The sequence below is a fragment of the Rattus norvegicus genome, chromosome 3 (assembly GCF_036323735.1).
Source record: "Rattus norvegicus strain BN/NHsdMcwi chromosome 3, GRCr8, whole genome shotgun sequence".
Classification (NCBI taxonomy): domain Eukaryota; kingdom Metazoa; phylum Chordata; class Mammalia; order Rodentia; family Muridae; genus Rattus; species Rattus norvegicus.
In genome coordinates this window covers 28,168,157-28,182,024 of record NC_086021.1, presented here as the reverse complement: position 1 = coordinate 28,182,024, position 13,868 = coordinate 28,168,157, and the positions used below count along the sequence as shown (strand labels likewise).

Here is a 13,868-nt window from a genome sequence, read left to right as displayed (position 1 = left end):
AGGCCAGCCTGGTCTACAAGTGAGTTCCAGGACAGCCAGGGCTACACAGTGAAACCCTGTCTCAAAAAAACCAGTATGTTCTTGCTTGCTTGTTTGTTTTGGCAGTGCTGGAATTAAAGGCATTGGACACCACTGCCCCAGCCCAGTATGTTCTTAGGTAACTTCCTCGTGACGTAAATGTCACAAGGTGCAAATGTCACAAGATACTATTACCCCATCAATTGATACAATCTGTGGAGTCACTATTGCATGTGGTCTACTGTCGACCAGAACCCTGTGGTACAGTGGATAGCCAGTATGGTTTTGGTTTTAAAACTGAGGCACCCACCTCCCTTCTCCGGTGCCCCAGCTCAGCTCTCACAACTTTATCAATTGGAGTGCACGAGAGCACACCAACCACACCTTCCATGCTCCTCTGAGTTTACCTTATCTGAGGAGAGATACCAAATACAGTCTACCACAGTAGAGCAGCTCAGTCTGTAGCTTTTTAGGATTATTCTTAAGGATCTATTTTTTCTTGCTCATTAAAAAAATCCCAGCACTTGGGAGGCAAAGGCAGGCAGTCTACAAATCCAAGGCCATTTTGGTCTACAGAGTGAGTTCCGCAGATAGGTACAGACCCTGTGTCAATAAAATAATAATAATAATAATAATAATAATAATAATAATAATAATAATAATAATAATAATGGCTTTGGGGGTGTGGCTAGCGTTGGACTGAGAAAAAGACTCTTCAAATACCAAAGTCCTAAGAGAAAACAGTAACAACTGTGACCTTAAGAGGGGAAAAGAAGGCTTCATAATGATCTACTAGCCAACCAAGTTCCTTTGTCCACACTATGTAGAACCACTGTCTAGCAACCAGTGTCCAGCTGGGACGGGGAACTAGATTGAGTTACCACTCCCACATTCCCTAGGTCTTCAAGAAGCTTCGATAGACACCTGAGGCAAAGGGTCCTTCTGATCTCTGGAAAAGTTCCCCCTGTGGGTTTGGGTCTTACCCATGCCTGGTCTACCTACCTCGGGGCAGACATCTTCCTCTTTCTGCATGACTGAAAGCAAAACAATGTAGAGGGCGAAAAGGAGACAGGCTGAGACAAGCTGCTCTTCCAGAACCTTTACGGCAGGACAACTATAGTTCCAGTCTTGCCAGCTCCCTTCCACACAAACGCTCTTATTGGAAGGAACTTCAGAACTCTGTGCTCCAAAACAAGTTGTTTTCCAGAAGCGTCTGCTTTCTCTGTGTGCTTCCGCCTCCGGTAAACAGCCTCACGTGGTCTAAGTGGAACCCACAACTGTGGCCCGGGGTTGGGGTGGGGGTTGGGGGTGGGGAGTTGAGCAGCAGAGTCAGGGTTCAAGCGGCCACGTGGGGACTGCGAACTGGGCTTGGGGGGTGGAGTTAGGGGAGGAGACGAGAAGTGTAAATTGGTTGACAGTTCAGGGAGTTGGGGCAGCTGAGAAAGTGGCTCAGGAGGGAAGCAAAACAACGGGGACGAAGGAGGCAGGCAGTAGGGAAGTATGACGAGCTAGAGGGTGGACTTCACCCGGGCAGGGTGATGATGTACGCAAGGGGAAAGATAAGGAAAGCCGTGTAGAGGTCTCACAGCTCCGGAAAGATTCTAGCCCAGAAGGAGTCTTGATCAGAGGAGGGAAGGGGAAATAGTTATAGCCGAGGAGTAACCCCCGAAAGACCAGAGGACGGGGTATCAAAGGAGAGGGGTGAAGGGTGAAGAGGGACCCAGCCACAGCGGGCAGCGTGTGGACGACATCACAGACACGGTGCATATGGTGTGACCAAAGATGATTAACTAGAGGACCACTAGGATCCACGTAGATTTGGCCATGCGCCAGACCGTGGGGTAGACCGCCGGTCACTGGCGGGTCCTGGATAGTGACAGTCCGGGAAACAGCGGGTCGGAAGTGACTTGGAGGGTCCGCAAACCCCTACTCCCAACACCTAGGGCAGCACGGATGACACCCGCACCGGTCCCGCGGCCGGCCTTGGCGCAGCGGTTGTGAGCCTTCTATCCTGGGGCTGACGACAGCTAAGAGCGACGGCTCGACAGGCTAGAGCTCGACTGCCACCTCCCGGCTCAAGGCGAGAGAGAGCAGGGAGGTGGGCGGTGCATCTACATCCCGCTCTGCGCAACTGCGCGGATTGGCTTAGCTCCCTGGGCCACACACCCTCCGCTCGGCTGAGGCTGGGCATTGGGCGCCTTGGTGACCAGTCAGCGAGGCTCTTACTAAGGAGTGTCTGACCCCGCCTATGGTCGGAATCGCTGTGGGGACCTTGCTGTGTCTGTGAAGGAGCGGACAGGCGGTGTTTTAAACGGCTAAGGCTGCGGAAACCGTGTCTGACCTCAAGTCGGAAAGGGAGAAGAGTCTTGAGGGCCGAACTCTAGAGCCACCAGCCCAGGTCGGTTTCCAGTTGGCGCCGCCTGCACGGGGTCCGGGATCTTTCGCGGTCAGGGGTAGTCTCCTTTAAGAGGGATCTTGGGTCCTCTCTGCCTGTGGCTTCTCGGATCATTGGCTCCCACAGGACCCACGGCCATCCTTGCTCCTGGGCTCTCGGGTTCTGGGTAAGTTCCTCTGGCTCTGATTGACTCCCTTAGCTGCCTTGTTCTTTCAGAGCTGATTTATCCGGAACCCAGCATGGGTTTCCTGACTGCCGTGACTCAAGGCCTGGTGCGGGGAGCGGACAGGATGAGCAAGTGGACAAGCAAGCGGGGACCACGCACCTTCACTAAGAGTCGGGGTGCCAAGAAAACAGGCTTCTATACAAACAGGAAGTTTGTGCAAATAAAAGAAATGGTTCCAGAATTTGTGGTCCCGGACTTGACCGGCTTCAAGCTCAAGCCCTACGTTAATTACCGAGCTCCTGCAGGCATAGACACACCTCTGACCGCCAAAGCGCTCTTCCTGGAAACAGTTGCACCCGCTATCGAAAAAGACTTTAAAGAAGGGACTTTTGATGCTAACAACCTGGAGAAATATGGCTTTGAGCCCACACAGGAAGGCAAACTGTTCCAATTGTATCCCAAGAATTTCCCACGCTAGAAGACCGTGACAGTGGCTAAGGTTTGTCTACAAAGTGGAAACAATACTGACCATGCCTTGGATTCTGAGTGTCTCAAAGAGTAGGGGCAGCTTCCTTGTGCACTTCTATTAAATGCCTTTAGTATCTTGTACAATATATGTTCTGGATCAAGTCATTGACGTGTGCTACAGAGTTCATAACAAATCAGTCTGGGAGCACACTTCTCTGGCTCCAAGATGAGGGTAGTTCCTGTTGGTTTTTCTTAGGAAAACCCTAAGATGTAAGTCACAAAAGCAGTTAATGCCACACTGCTTTTTCATGACCATTACCTTACTCATCATAGCCCCTTAGATGGTTTTTGTCCCATTGAAGACTTAGCTAACCCTTATATTTAACACCTTTTATTTGAAATAATTGGGCCAGCAGGATCCCTTTAATGATAACCAAAATAGTTATTCCATCAAAAAAAATAACATGAGTGGGGAGAGAGTTGAGCCAATATAGTGCTTACCATGCAGTCAGGAAGACCCAAGTTAAGCCCGTGTAAAAAGCAAGTGTGGTGGCCTATGCTTGAGACCTCAGCAATAGGAAAGAGAACAGGATCTCTGGGGCTTGCTGCCCCAGGCTTGATGTCCTGGAACTTACTATGTAGACCACCAGGCTGCCCTCAGCCTGTCAGAGATCTGTCATGTGCTTTAAGACAGGCATCACCACAGCCTGTCTTAAAAGGCAGAAAGGAACAGGACCTGTGAGCTTAGCATTTGGGAATAAGCTTAGGTAGGTGAATCTTAAGTTTAAAGCCAACCAGCTTAGACTACATAGTAAGCTTATGATCAGCCTGGAATATGTAGGCACAGGGAAGGAAAAGATAGTTGGGAATACAGTTCAGTGCTAGATACCATAACTTGTCTACATATGTAAGTCCCTGTATTTGATGGAACTTCATTTAAAATAACATTTTCTTTTCTAAACACGTGTGTATCATACTGAGAGTCAGATGTATCCCAGTGCCTTCTCTTGCCAGGTAAGAGTCAAAATGGGAATCTCAATAGCTCCATAGCCTGATGTGACCCCACAGAACCATCTATTGAACTGACGAAGTTGTTAGTGCTATGATTAAGTGGTGAGTGCCTCACACTGACCCTTACAAATAATTCCCGTTTGTGCTCCCTGGAGCAGCTTGTAATGTTTACACACCTTTTATTCCCTTACCCACTTTTAAAATTAGTTCAGAGCTGGGAATAATGCCACTTCCAGTATCAAAAAAGGTAAAACTTCTGTTTAGGAAATAACTTCTGCTTATTTTGTAAGGTAAGAGTTTAAAAAGAGGGCTGTAGGGCTAGCACGGTGGCTCAATGGTACTTCCTGCCAAGCCTCACACCGGCCCTGCACATTGTCCTGTGATCGCCACATGTATACAGTGGTATTTGTGTACTCACAAAAAATCAAAGAAACCCTTTGATGGGCCGCAGGCTAGAGATTCAAGGGTTAGTAGTGCTCCCCACTCTTGCAGCACTTGCAAAGCTGTCTGTAACTCTTAACTTCCAGGTGATCCAATAGCCTCTTCTGACCTCAGGAGCAGCAGACACATATGGGCACAGTTAAACATTCATACACATAAAAAAATGACCCATGTGTGGTTCCTAGAACCCACATGGTGGCTCACATCCACTGGTAACCCTAGCTCCAGGGGGATCCAGAGTCTTCTCTGGCTTCTTCCAGCACCCGCACACAGACAGATGCATATACATAATTACATTTTTTTTAAATTAGGAGTTATTTACTTAATATAAGCAGGGACTTAAATACAAGTGAAGAGCTGAAAATAAAAATATACCCAAGACACTTTATTAGAGCTAGAAAATCCCACTCACTGCCACGACAGCATCACAGAGACCATTCTCAATGGCCAGCACTCCCCAGATCACATCCAGTATCCCTGCAAAGAGTGCAGCCTCAGGTTTGCTTTGTCTCCAACTTCCAAAGGTGGAGAACATGGTCATAAAAGGAGCAGGTGGCCAGGAGGCTGCTGTCAAAGTTGTGTCCACTAGGGCGGCGGCTAAGACCACTCCTCTTGACTGAGGGTGAGCAGGATCCTTTGCTGTTGCTCTTCCTGTCCTCTGTTAGTGGAAGCAGAGGATCCTTCAGTTCCGCTCTGCTGTGAGCTCTCGCAGGGCCTTCCCCGTGGTGATCCACTGTGTGCTCCTGAGAAGGGGCTGGCAGCTGCTGTGCAGCCTTCAGGCTATCGTGGTCTGCTGCTTTGACTCCCACGTCATTTTGATCCAAGGACCAGGCAGGTGTGGACTTCACGGAGTGGAAAAGAAGCCAGGACCAGTCAGCCCCATACACTAATGAGTTAGGCATCGTGTGGGAGGTTAGAACAGTTATGTCCTGCTTCTCCTCTGTAGTGAGAAACAGAAGAGGAAAAACAGCATTACTCAAAGCTAATCAGCCTCCATTTGTGGCCCATCAACTTCCACCAGTGGCAGCCATTCGGTTAGTCCACATTTCTTGAGTAGCTGTCAATTCTGTATAAGAATGAAGCTGTGGAAAGGTGGGTAGGAAAAAAAAAACACGAATTTTGCAATGTGCACTATGTCTCTGAGATCAGCCAGGGCTAGACAAGACTCACAGATGGGGCAATGCTTCCAAACTGGAGGATTTGGCAAAAGCTTTCTGGAAGTAAGATAGGAAGAGGAAAAACAACAAATGGGGGAGGGGGGATGAGGAAACAGGGTAAGAAAGATGGCTGCTCTTGCAGAAGACCTCACATGGCAGGCAACAGCTGCCAGGAACTCCAGTTCAGAGGTTCATATACCCTCTCCTGGTTTCCTCAGGCAGCAGGCATCCAGGCATGTGTACAGTGCCCATGCACATTCTGCCAGCCCCTTCTCAGGAGCACACAGTGGATCACCACGGGGAAGGCCCTGCGAGAGCTCACAGCAGAGTGGAACTGAAGGACCCTCTGCTTCCACTAACAGATACTCATAAGTATCTCAAAGAGAAGCAGTGAGGAGCTCAGTGCAATGGACAATGGCTAGGGTCTCGCAGCCTGAGTGGGTCTCAGAAGCAGTTTCTTTCTGGTAACTTCCCTGGAAAGCTTGGCAGATGAGGAAAGTGTCAGAAATAAATAAATAAAATAGTGTGCAGTGGAAACATTGCAGCAGCCAGAGCCACAAGAGCATGGAGGAGATGTCATGGAAGGAGGAAGGAACCGCGACTGAACAGCAGGCTCAAGTCAGGAGCACGGCTGAAGGTGACCCAGGGGAGCAGGGATACCGGACATGCTTGCTTTTGTAATCCCAGGACCCAAAACACTGAGACACAGATTGTCATGGAGTTCATATCAAATTTGAAGCCAGCTTGGGTTACATGAGACCCTGTATACAATACACACACAAAGTAAAAATAAATCTTTTTTAAAAAGAGTTAGACAACTAAAGAGATACAAGGAGTAATGACCAGCAATTTAATGATGGGAATCTGAGGTAGTCTTCAGACTGCTTCTTTTCAGAGGGGAGTAGAGGGAGAGGAACAAGAAACACAACTGATCTGAATGAAGAGAGAAAGGAGTTAGGGCTTCCAGACAGGGTCCCAGGGGCTAGGGAACTGCACAACCCAGGAAGGCTGGGCATGAGAAGCCAGGATGAAAGTTTGTTCTTGAACCTGATGTCAATGTAGATACAAGGCAGGTATAAGTTCTGAGTGTGGCTTAAGGAGAACATCACCTGACGCCCTACCCTGAAGTCAGCTTCATGTTCCCACTCACCGATGGCCTTCTGGCAGTTGAGGATCTTGAAGCCGTTGTGCATGCAGGCCGCCAGGAGTAGATGGTGGTGGACCGGGTGCCACCTGAGCCGCCACACGCCTCCTTGCACTGGCACATCTGCCAACGGTTGTCTTACATTCCGAGTGTCCCACAGCAGAACATGCTCATCATAGCTGGAAACATCCGATCACTGACACAGGACAGCCCATGCTTTCCTCGTTCCTTGTGGTAGCACCAAATACCTTCCAGGAGCTGCCCCACTACATTTTTTTGAGACAGGGTCTCATGATAGAGCTTTGGCTGCCCTGCAACTCTATACAGATCAGGCTGGCCACAAACTTAAAGAATCCACCCATCTCGGCCTCCCCAGTGCTAGTCCAAGTCCTGAGCAACCTGCCTGTCCCACTTATCTGAGCCCCACTTTCTGGACCCAGATACCTGAACTGTGGGTCGGTGGAGAGCTATGGGCTGAGTTTTGAGCTCTGTGGAGAGGAGCTGAGAGATGCAGACCAGCAAACCTGCTCCAGGGCCTCACCTTCCGGTAGCCAGGATGTGCTCCCGATGGGGGCTGCTCTGGATGCTGCACACGCCCATGGAGTGTCTGTAGGCAAAGGGGGACAGCCCAGTACATGTGAATCTCTCAAGACGAGAGCACGGAGAGGACACACCCAAGCTTCCTCTGACCCTGGAGCCAGGTACCTTTTGCTAGTGAAGACAGGCTTGCCCAGCATCCTAGTGTCCCAGCCTCTCAGAAGGCAGTCATCTCCCCCTGGGGGAAGACAGAAGCCATCCTCAATGACACGAATGATAAGGAATCTGCAAGAAAGTCTTGGGGTCTATGCCTTTAAGTGCTTTTACAGTGCCGCTGGTTAGGGAGGCCACAGTGAAAGTAAGAAAGCCACTAAGCACGCTGTATAATTCTGTATAATTCTGGGTCAAAGCTGTTTATTGCTCTAGAGTCAGTAAACCTGGGAAAACAGAGCCAATGAATGAGCTGGACTAGGCACGTGTTTCCCACCTACTCATCACTCATCTGCCATCTCACGGGCACCTATTCACCACACACCAGCACCCATCACACATTCATGGAGGCCAGGAAAGGCCATCGGGTCCCCTGGAGCTGGAGTTACAGAGGTGTCACATGGTTGCTGACAACTGAACCCAGGACCTCTGGAAGAGCAGTCAGTGCTCTTAATTAACCACTGAGCCATCTCTCCAGCCCCAGTACAAGCCACTCTTTTTTTTTTTTTTTGGTTCTTTTTTTCGGAGCTGGGGACCGAACCCAGGGCCTTGCACTTCCTAGGCAAGCGCTCTCCCACTGAGCTAAATTCCCAACCCCAGTACAAGCCACTCTTACCCCAGCCTGCTCAACAGGCTCCTGACTCTGCCCTCCTGTTCTGTAACCTATAACTTTAAGCTGTCAATCAGGAAATGCAGCTTCTCTGCAGCCACTCCACTTCCCTCCAGTCCCTCCTGAGGCCTGCCCTTGCGCCTTTCGTCTCAGGCCCTTCTGTCTTCACACTGGCTGTGCTGGCTGCTCACTGCGCGCAGCAACAGAGCAATGTGCGGTTGCCCTGGCCCCGCAGCTTCCTTCTGCTTCCAGAGCATTTCCACCTTTAACACTGTGCAACCCCTGTGTTCTAACACGTTAGGCTTTCACGCTCTGTGTAAGCGTGGAGAAACAGTCTGTGTGCTAAGGCATCCCTGTTACAGACATGGTGCTTGCATTTCTGCTCCTGACTTTGTTTGGTTTGGGTTTTCTAGTTTGGAGGTGGGTTATTTTGATTTTTGGGCGTTTGTTTCCATTTTTTTTTTTTTGAGAAATGCAGGTAATCGTGTTTGGCTTTGCATGTATCCCAGCCTGAGCGATACTCCTTTTCAGCCTCCTGAGTACAGGGATTACAGACTGGAGGCACCATGACAAAACGCAGTGAGTACCTGTGCGATGAATACACTCATCCTGCAGGGTCAGAGATTGTTCCACTCTAACTCCGCTCTAGAATTAAACTTTAAAAATGAACTCTTCGGGGCTGGAGAGATGGCTCAGCGGTTAAGAGCACCGACTGCTCTTCCAGAGGGCCTGAGTTCAATTCCCAGCAACCACATGGTGGCTCACAACCATCTGTAATGGGATCCGATGCCCTTTTCCGGTGTGTCTGAAGACAGCTACAGTGCACTCATATATAATAAATAAATACATCTTTAAATAAAAACCATTCAAGAGAATGATAGCAAATGACAGCATCAGTACCCTACTCTTAGAAAATTAAAATAAGCATTATGCATATAATAAGAATCATGGTGAGTGCTGGGGTCCATGAGAAACAAGACATGGAGTGGGCTGGTACAGGCTCTCCCTAAAAAGAGAGCCAAAAGACAGGCATGGTGGTGTACCCTTCAATCCCAGTTCAAGGTCATGCTACCTACTGAGCTCCAGGACAAGCTAGGCTACATAAACAGACCCTGTCTCAAAAACAAACAAACAAACAAACAAACAAACAAACAAACAAACCCAATCAAACAAACAGGACAAAGTGAGAAGCTGGGGCAGACCCAGAAGGCCTTGGAAGTATTGTAGATCTGATGCCGTCTTCTCTAAGCCCAGCTTTCCCACCACATACCAGTGGGCACCACCTGGGAGAGAAGCTGCCTAAAATGGCCAACTGATTTAACTTCTCCTACAAGTAGTCCCAAAGTATTAACCACTCAAAAGTCAGGCAATCTACATATTGGCCTCATGTTTCCTTTCAAGAGTAAGCTTTCTTTAAAGAAGGACAAATCTGAAATGAGTGTGCTAAAGTCCCCAGAGAGCATGTCAAGACTATGAACACCGGGTGGGAGCACATCTCACAGAAAGAGCACCATGGAACAGGGCAGACTGCCTGCTCCGTGAGAAGCCTCAGCTGCCAAAGGCCAACTGGGTACACTTCCTGAGAAGTAGGGTGTGATGAAAGCCGTAGCTGCTGACCCAAGGGTGTACCTCTAAACAGTCCGAAGGCCTCACATATTCTCAGTCACAGCTCTGGCCTCACCCCTCCGCCCCCTTTTCCTATCATCTGAGGTGACTGTACTGACCTGCAAGGTTACTCACCTGAATATACAAGTTCGGTCTGCCAGTAATTGAAAGCAGCGATCCAGGCCTCAAAGTGATGGGCTGGCCAAGAAGCCAGCAGCTGTAGTTGAGCTGCGCCCTCACTCAGCAGCAGGAGGTGCAGCTGCCCCTTAGAGTCACTGCTAATGATCTTCAACGGCTGCTCTCTGGCCCTGGAAACACGGAGCCAATAGAGAGGCTGGTACTTAATCTACTTAGCATCCTTTTCTGGGTTTTTTTCCTTTGTTTTTGAGACAAGTCAGCCTTAAACTTGAAATCCACCTGCCTCAGCTTCCCGAACTGGCATTAAAGGGAAGAACCATCACGCCCATTCTCTTCTAGCTCTAAAATATATGTCCCAGAAGATACTTCTGGGTAACCAAGCTTCCAAGACAGCTTCGTGGGTGTCTGGCCAACGATGAAACTGTCACATAGTTTGTTACTGAAACCATGGTTGCTTCTCTTGAACCTCTCTCTCATCTTCTCATCACTAATTTTCCCAAAATTTTTAGTTTTTAAGGTGAGGACTGAGAGTGACATACAGATTTGGGGAACCAAGGTAGCAGAAGGCAGCTTTAATCCTCTCTAGAACAGAAACAAGAAATGTTCCTCAGGAGACTCAGACCCCAACCAAGTCTAGTCCTTACCTTACAGATTTCCCAGTGGACCAATCCAGTGATAAGGATAGACAGCTCTCATCCAGGGCAAGGCTGGATATAAGCTGCAGGGTATAGCTGTTCTTCTACTGGAGAGAAAAGGGACACCCTTATGTAAGCAAGCCTCCAATGCCTAAGGTGCTCCCTGCATGAGCAAAGCACATCAGTTGCTTCTGTTTGTTTTTGCAGATAGGGTCTCCTCTAAGTTGCTCAGATTCACCTTGAATTTTCAAGTTCAAACAATCCTTTCACCTTAGCTCCCCAAGTACTTAGTAGCAGAGGGAGGCTCTGCCTCGCCTAGGTTTTTGTTGTCGTTTATGCTTTAATAGCTTTAAAACCTAGATAGAGCCCGAAGCCTCATGCATGCTAGGCAAGCAGTCTGCCACTGTGCCCTAGTGACTGTTTCATGTACCAGAGAGCCCCTGCCACGTATCAAGCACAGGACATGACCTGAGGACACAGTGGGCTCCACAAACCACTACTGAAACATACTCTCTATCACCCTTGCCTTTGGAATCCTGGCACATTATATTCCCAGAGATAAGGAAAATAGAATGTTCTTCTGCTTCCATTTCAGAAGCCAGAGCAGCAGCTAAAATGTCATTTCTCAGCCAGGTTGTGGTGGCATATGCCTTTAATCCCAGCATTCGGGAGGCAGAGGCAGTGGAATCTGTGAATTCAAGGCCAGCCTGGTCTACAGAGTTACAGGACAGCCAGAGCTACAGAGAGAAACTCTTGTCATGAACCTCCTAGTAAAAAACAAAAAACAAGGAGAAGTTACTTCTCTTGTCTAGGCTCTATGTGAGTCTTATTATCTAAACTACCTGAATAGTGTCTGGCTTCCGCAGCAGGCCGCTATGCCAAAGTTCTTTCTTGTTTCTAGGGCAAGGCTGCACTGCACAGACCTGAAGCACGACTTCTAACCAGGCGCTCAGTTGCCTCCAGTCAGCGTCTTCTAGATCTTTACCCTGACCCCACTACAGCAGCGGCCATTGATGTGTGTCCTCGTTCCCCAGTTGGGGCAGTGTGTAGTTTGTTGATGTGCCCCATTATCCCCACAGATCTGCTCCAGTCCTCCTCATAAACAATCAGTCATTTTGCTAAAGCATGAATCAGGATCACCATGAAACACATGGGCAGGTCATTTAGGAACTCAACTCTTCTAAACCTGTAAGATATATCATTTCTGAGCTCAGTGGTTCAAGCTCTTCCTACCCTTCCTTAGGACAGAGTTCAGTTCCTAGCCTCCATATCGGACAGCTAACAACTAACTTCAAGCCCAGCGCCCAGGGACCTGACCCCTTCTGGCCTCTGTGGGCATGGTGCAGGCACATGGGAAATTTGCTGGTATTCTGAGCCTTGGTGTAAACCCAAGACAGGCTTGTAATGCATCCCCTACAGAGACCCAGACCTACTGACACCTTTCTATTGGCTATTCCAGGTGGCCTCATCTCACAAGAACACTGTACAACTTAAAATAGACTCCAAGAATTTTTTTTTCTTTTTGTTTTTTCAAGACAGGGTTTCTCTGTGTAGCCCTGGCTCTCCTGGAACTTGTTCTGTAGACCAGGCTGGCCTCCAACTCAAGGATCTGCCTGCCTCTGCCACCAGAGTGCTGGGATTAAAAGCATGTGCTACCACAGCCCAGCTGCCTCCACGATTTCTTAAAACATCTATGACAGACTTGGTAGACTTTACCATGGAAGAGATCATTCTACAAAATGTCTGCACCACCGTAGTCTCCTCCTCAACACTCTCCACTAGGTCCTTTTCCCTCTAAAACTTAGCCTCACTGACCTCACATTCCATCAGGCGGAGCAGCTCTACAGATCCACTGGCATTTGCCAAGCCTAAAAGCACATGGCCAGACACTGGGATATGGCACCTGTGGGAGAACAGCAAAAGTATGCACTCACACTTGGAAGAACTTCATGGATCCCGATGACTTGCTATATTGCATTTCCAAAACCAAGCTAGAGCCAACTGTCTCCAAACAAAGGCTTTCCAGATTATAAAACTGGAAGTCAGGTTGCTTTCCCAGACTAATCCTGACTCTGGGACTGGGAAACTGACCAGGGGAATGCCAGGTATAGACAGGGTCTTGTACGTCCCAAGGACAACAAATGCCAGAACAAGGCATTCCGTTGTTCACTGTATCACTGAAGGCCCCTAGGGCATCAGGCTTTCAGATCAGGAGTGGTTACCTAAATCCTACCATTTCATGTCCAGGACAGCAGAAGAATCCCTTCTTTGGACCTCAAGCAGAGGTTTAGCCGTGTTGTCCTCACTGAAGCTGAACAGGTAGAGACGACCTAAACGAACTTGAGGCTCACTGCCATCCGGTGCAGGCTACAAAATATATTCTCTGATTACCTCAACAGGTACTGAGATAAGAAAGGATGGGAAGCCTAACTGGAGCAAAGAGGAGGGCCAAGGCAGAGAACAGCTTCTAAGGTAGATGCTTTGAATTTCTGAGGAAACCTTTCCTGCTAAGTGTTCAACGAACAAGGGAGCTCTCCCGGATCCAGTACAGCCAGTACAGTTCCGACCTGCCAGCAGTTACATAGCCATAATTCTCTTAAGCGGTTTTTTTGGATGCTCAGAAAACCTTCCGGAAATAGGCACAGTCCCAAAAAGTCCCTTCCCATTAGTACTCAGTTCTAGACCTTTTAGGTTAGCAGTCCCTCTTCTGCCCCGGCCTCAACCTCCCAGCCATGCACCTGGTCCTTGGGCGCTCGCAGCTGGTAGGTTCCGCAGGCCAGCAGATGCTGGCAACCCTCAACCGGGCACCATTCCACCGAGTCCGCAGTAAGCTCGGTGTCCACTGCCTGCAGCGCTCGCAAAACCCCGGTACGGCTGCCCGCCATCGAGGCAGAACCAATAGATACGTGCGCGGAACTCCCTCTCCACTTCCCTCAGTCACTGCCGACCCATATTAGACTTCCGGTATGGAGAGACGTAGAAACGCTGCGCCCCCCAATGGCCGGAGGACCGCAGGAAACCGATACAGAGTGGGACCAAGTGTGGAGAACAAATTTAGGGAAAGTGGAAAAGAAACCTGATCTCAAAAAGATGCAGAAGCCTTCAAGTAAATTCCTGTATTGTAAATAACAGGCTTGGTGGGGACCAGGTTTTTAGACCTTGTGAATCCAACTGTCTCAAAAATGTATGTTGAGTTCAGCTCTCAGTAACTCATGAGCTTGGTTATGTGGGTTTTTTTTTTTTTTTTTTTTTTTTTTTTGGTTCTTTTTTTTGGAGCTGGGGACCGAACCCAGGGCCTTGCGCTTCCTAGGCAAGCGCTCTACCACTGAGCTA

The 13,868-nt window shown here is 48.8% G+C and overlaps 3 protein-coding genes across 18 annotated transcripts in view; 1 reads left to right on the top strand and 2 right to left on the bottom strand.

Moving 5' to 3' along the window:
- Pnpla7 (patatin-like phospholipase domain containing 7) overlaps positions 1 to 1,355 on the bottom strand; it is a 79,004-nt gene extending 77,649 nt beyond the window's left edge. For 4 of the 5 annotated variants that reach the window (XR_005501774.2, XM_039104252.2, XM_039104253.2 and 1 more), the window contains exon 1: positions 1,021 to 1,355. Coding sequence is in view for 4 of the 5 variants with exons in the window: in XM_039104252.2 (XP_038960180.1) it covers positions 1,021 to 1,050 (30 nt within the window). In the remaining variant the exon portion in view is untranslated. The remainder of the gene's footprint in view (positions 1 to 1,020) is intronic. The other variant, NM_144738.2, reaches the window with a different exon arrangement.
- A 914-nt stretch (positions 1,356 to 2,269) lies between these two features.
- Mrpl41 (mitochondrial ribosomal protein L41) lies at positions 2,270 to 3,188 on the top strand. The gene is made up of 2 exons (NM_001013426.1): positions 2,270 to 2,416; positions 2,630 to 3,188. Exon 2 carries the CDS (start codon positions 2,653 to 2,655, stop codon positions 3,055 to 3,057), a length of 405 nt encoding a protein of 134 aa, NP_001013444.1. The 5' UTR covers positions 2,270 to 2,416; positions 2,630 to 2,652; the 3' UTR covers positions 3,058 to 3,188.
- A 1,663-nt stretch (positions 3,189 to 4,851) lies between these two features.
- Dph7 (diphthamide biosynthesis 7) lies at positions 4,852 to 13,559 on the bottom strand. 12 transcript variants are annotated; one of them, NR_172099.1, is made up of 9 exons: positions 13,274 to 13,478; positions 12,769 to 12,902; positions 12,351 to 12,438; positions 10,545 to 10,639; positions 9,898 to 10,070; positions 7,506 to 7,575; positions 7,342 to 7,407; positions 6,807 to 7,066; positions 4,852 to 5,439 (listed from the first exon to the last, which is right to left on the bottom strand). NR_172099.1 is itself a non-coding variant. In NM_001394341.1 (9 exons), exons 6-9 carry the CDS (start codon positions 7,535 to 7,537, stop codon positions 4,994 to 4,996), a joined length of 717 nt encoding a protein of 238 aa, NP_001381270.1. In that variant the 5' UTR covers positions 7,538 to 7,575; positions 9,898 to 10,070; positions 10,545 to 10,642; positions 12,351 to 12,438; positions 12,769 to 12,902; positions 13,274 to 13,478; the 3' UTR covers positions 4,852 to 4,993. The 12 variants fall into 12 exon arrangements, 9 of the variants coding, with proteins under 9 accessions (NP_001381270.1, NP_001381269.1, XP_063139524.1 ...); NM_001394341.1 differs by having other exon boundaries at positions 6,807 to 6,979; positions 10,545 to 10,642; NM_001394340.1 differs by having other exon boundaries at positions 6,807 to 6,979.
- Positions 13,560 to 13,868: the final 309 nt, after the last annotated feature.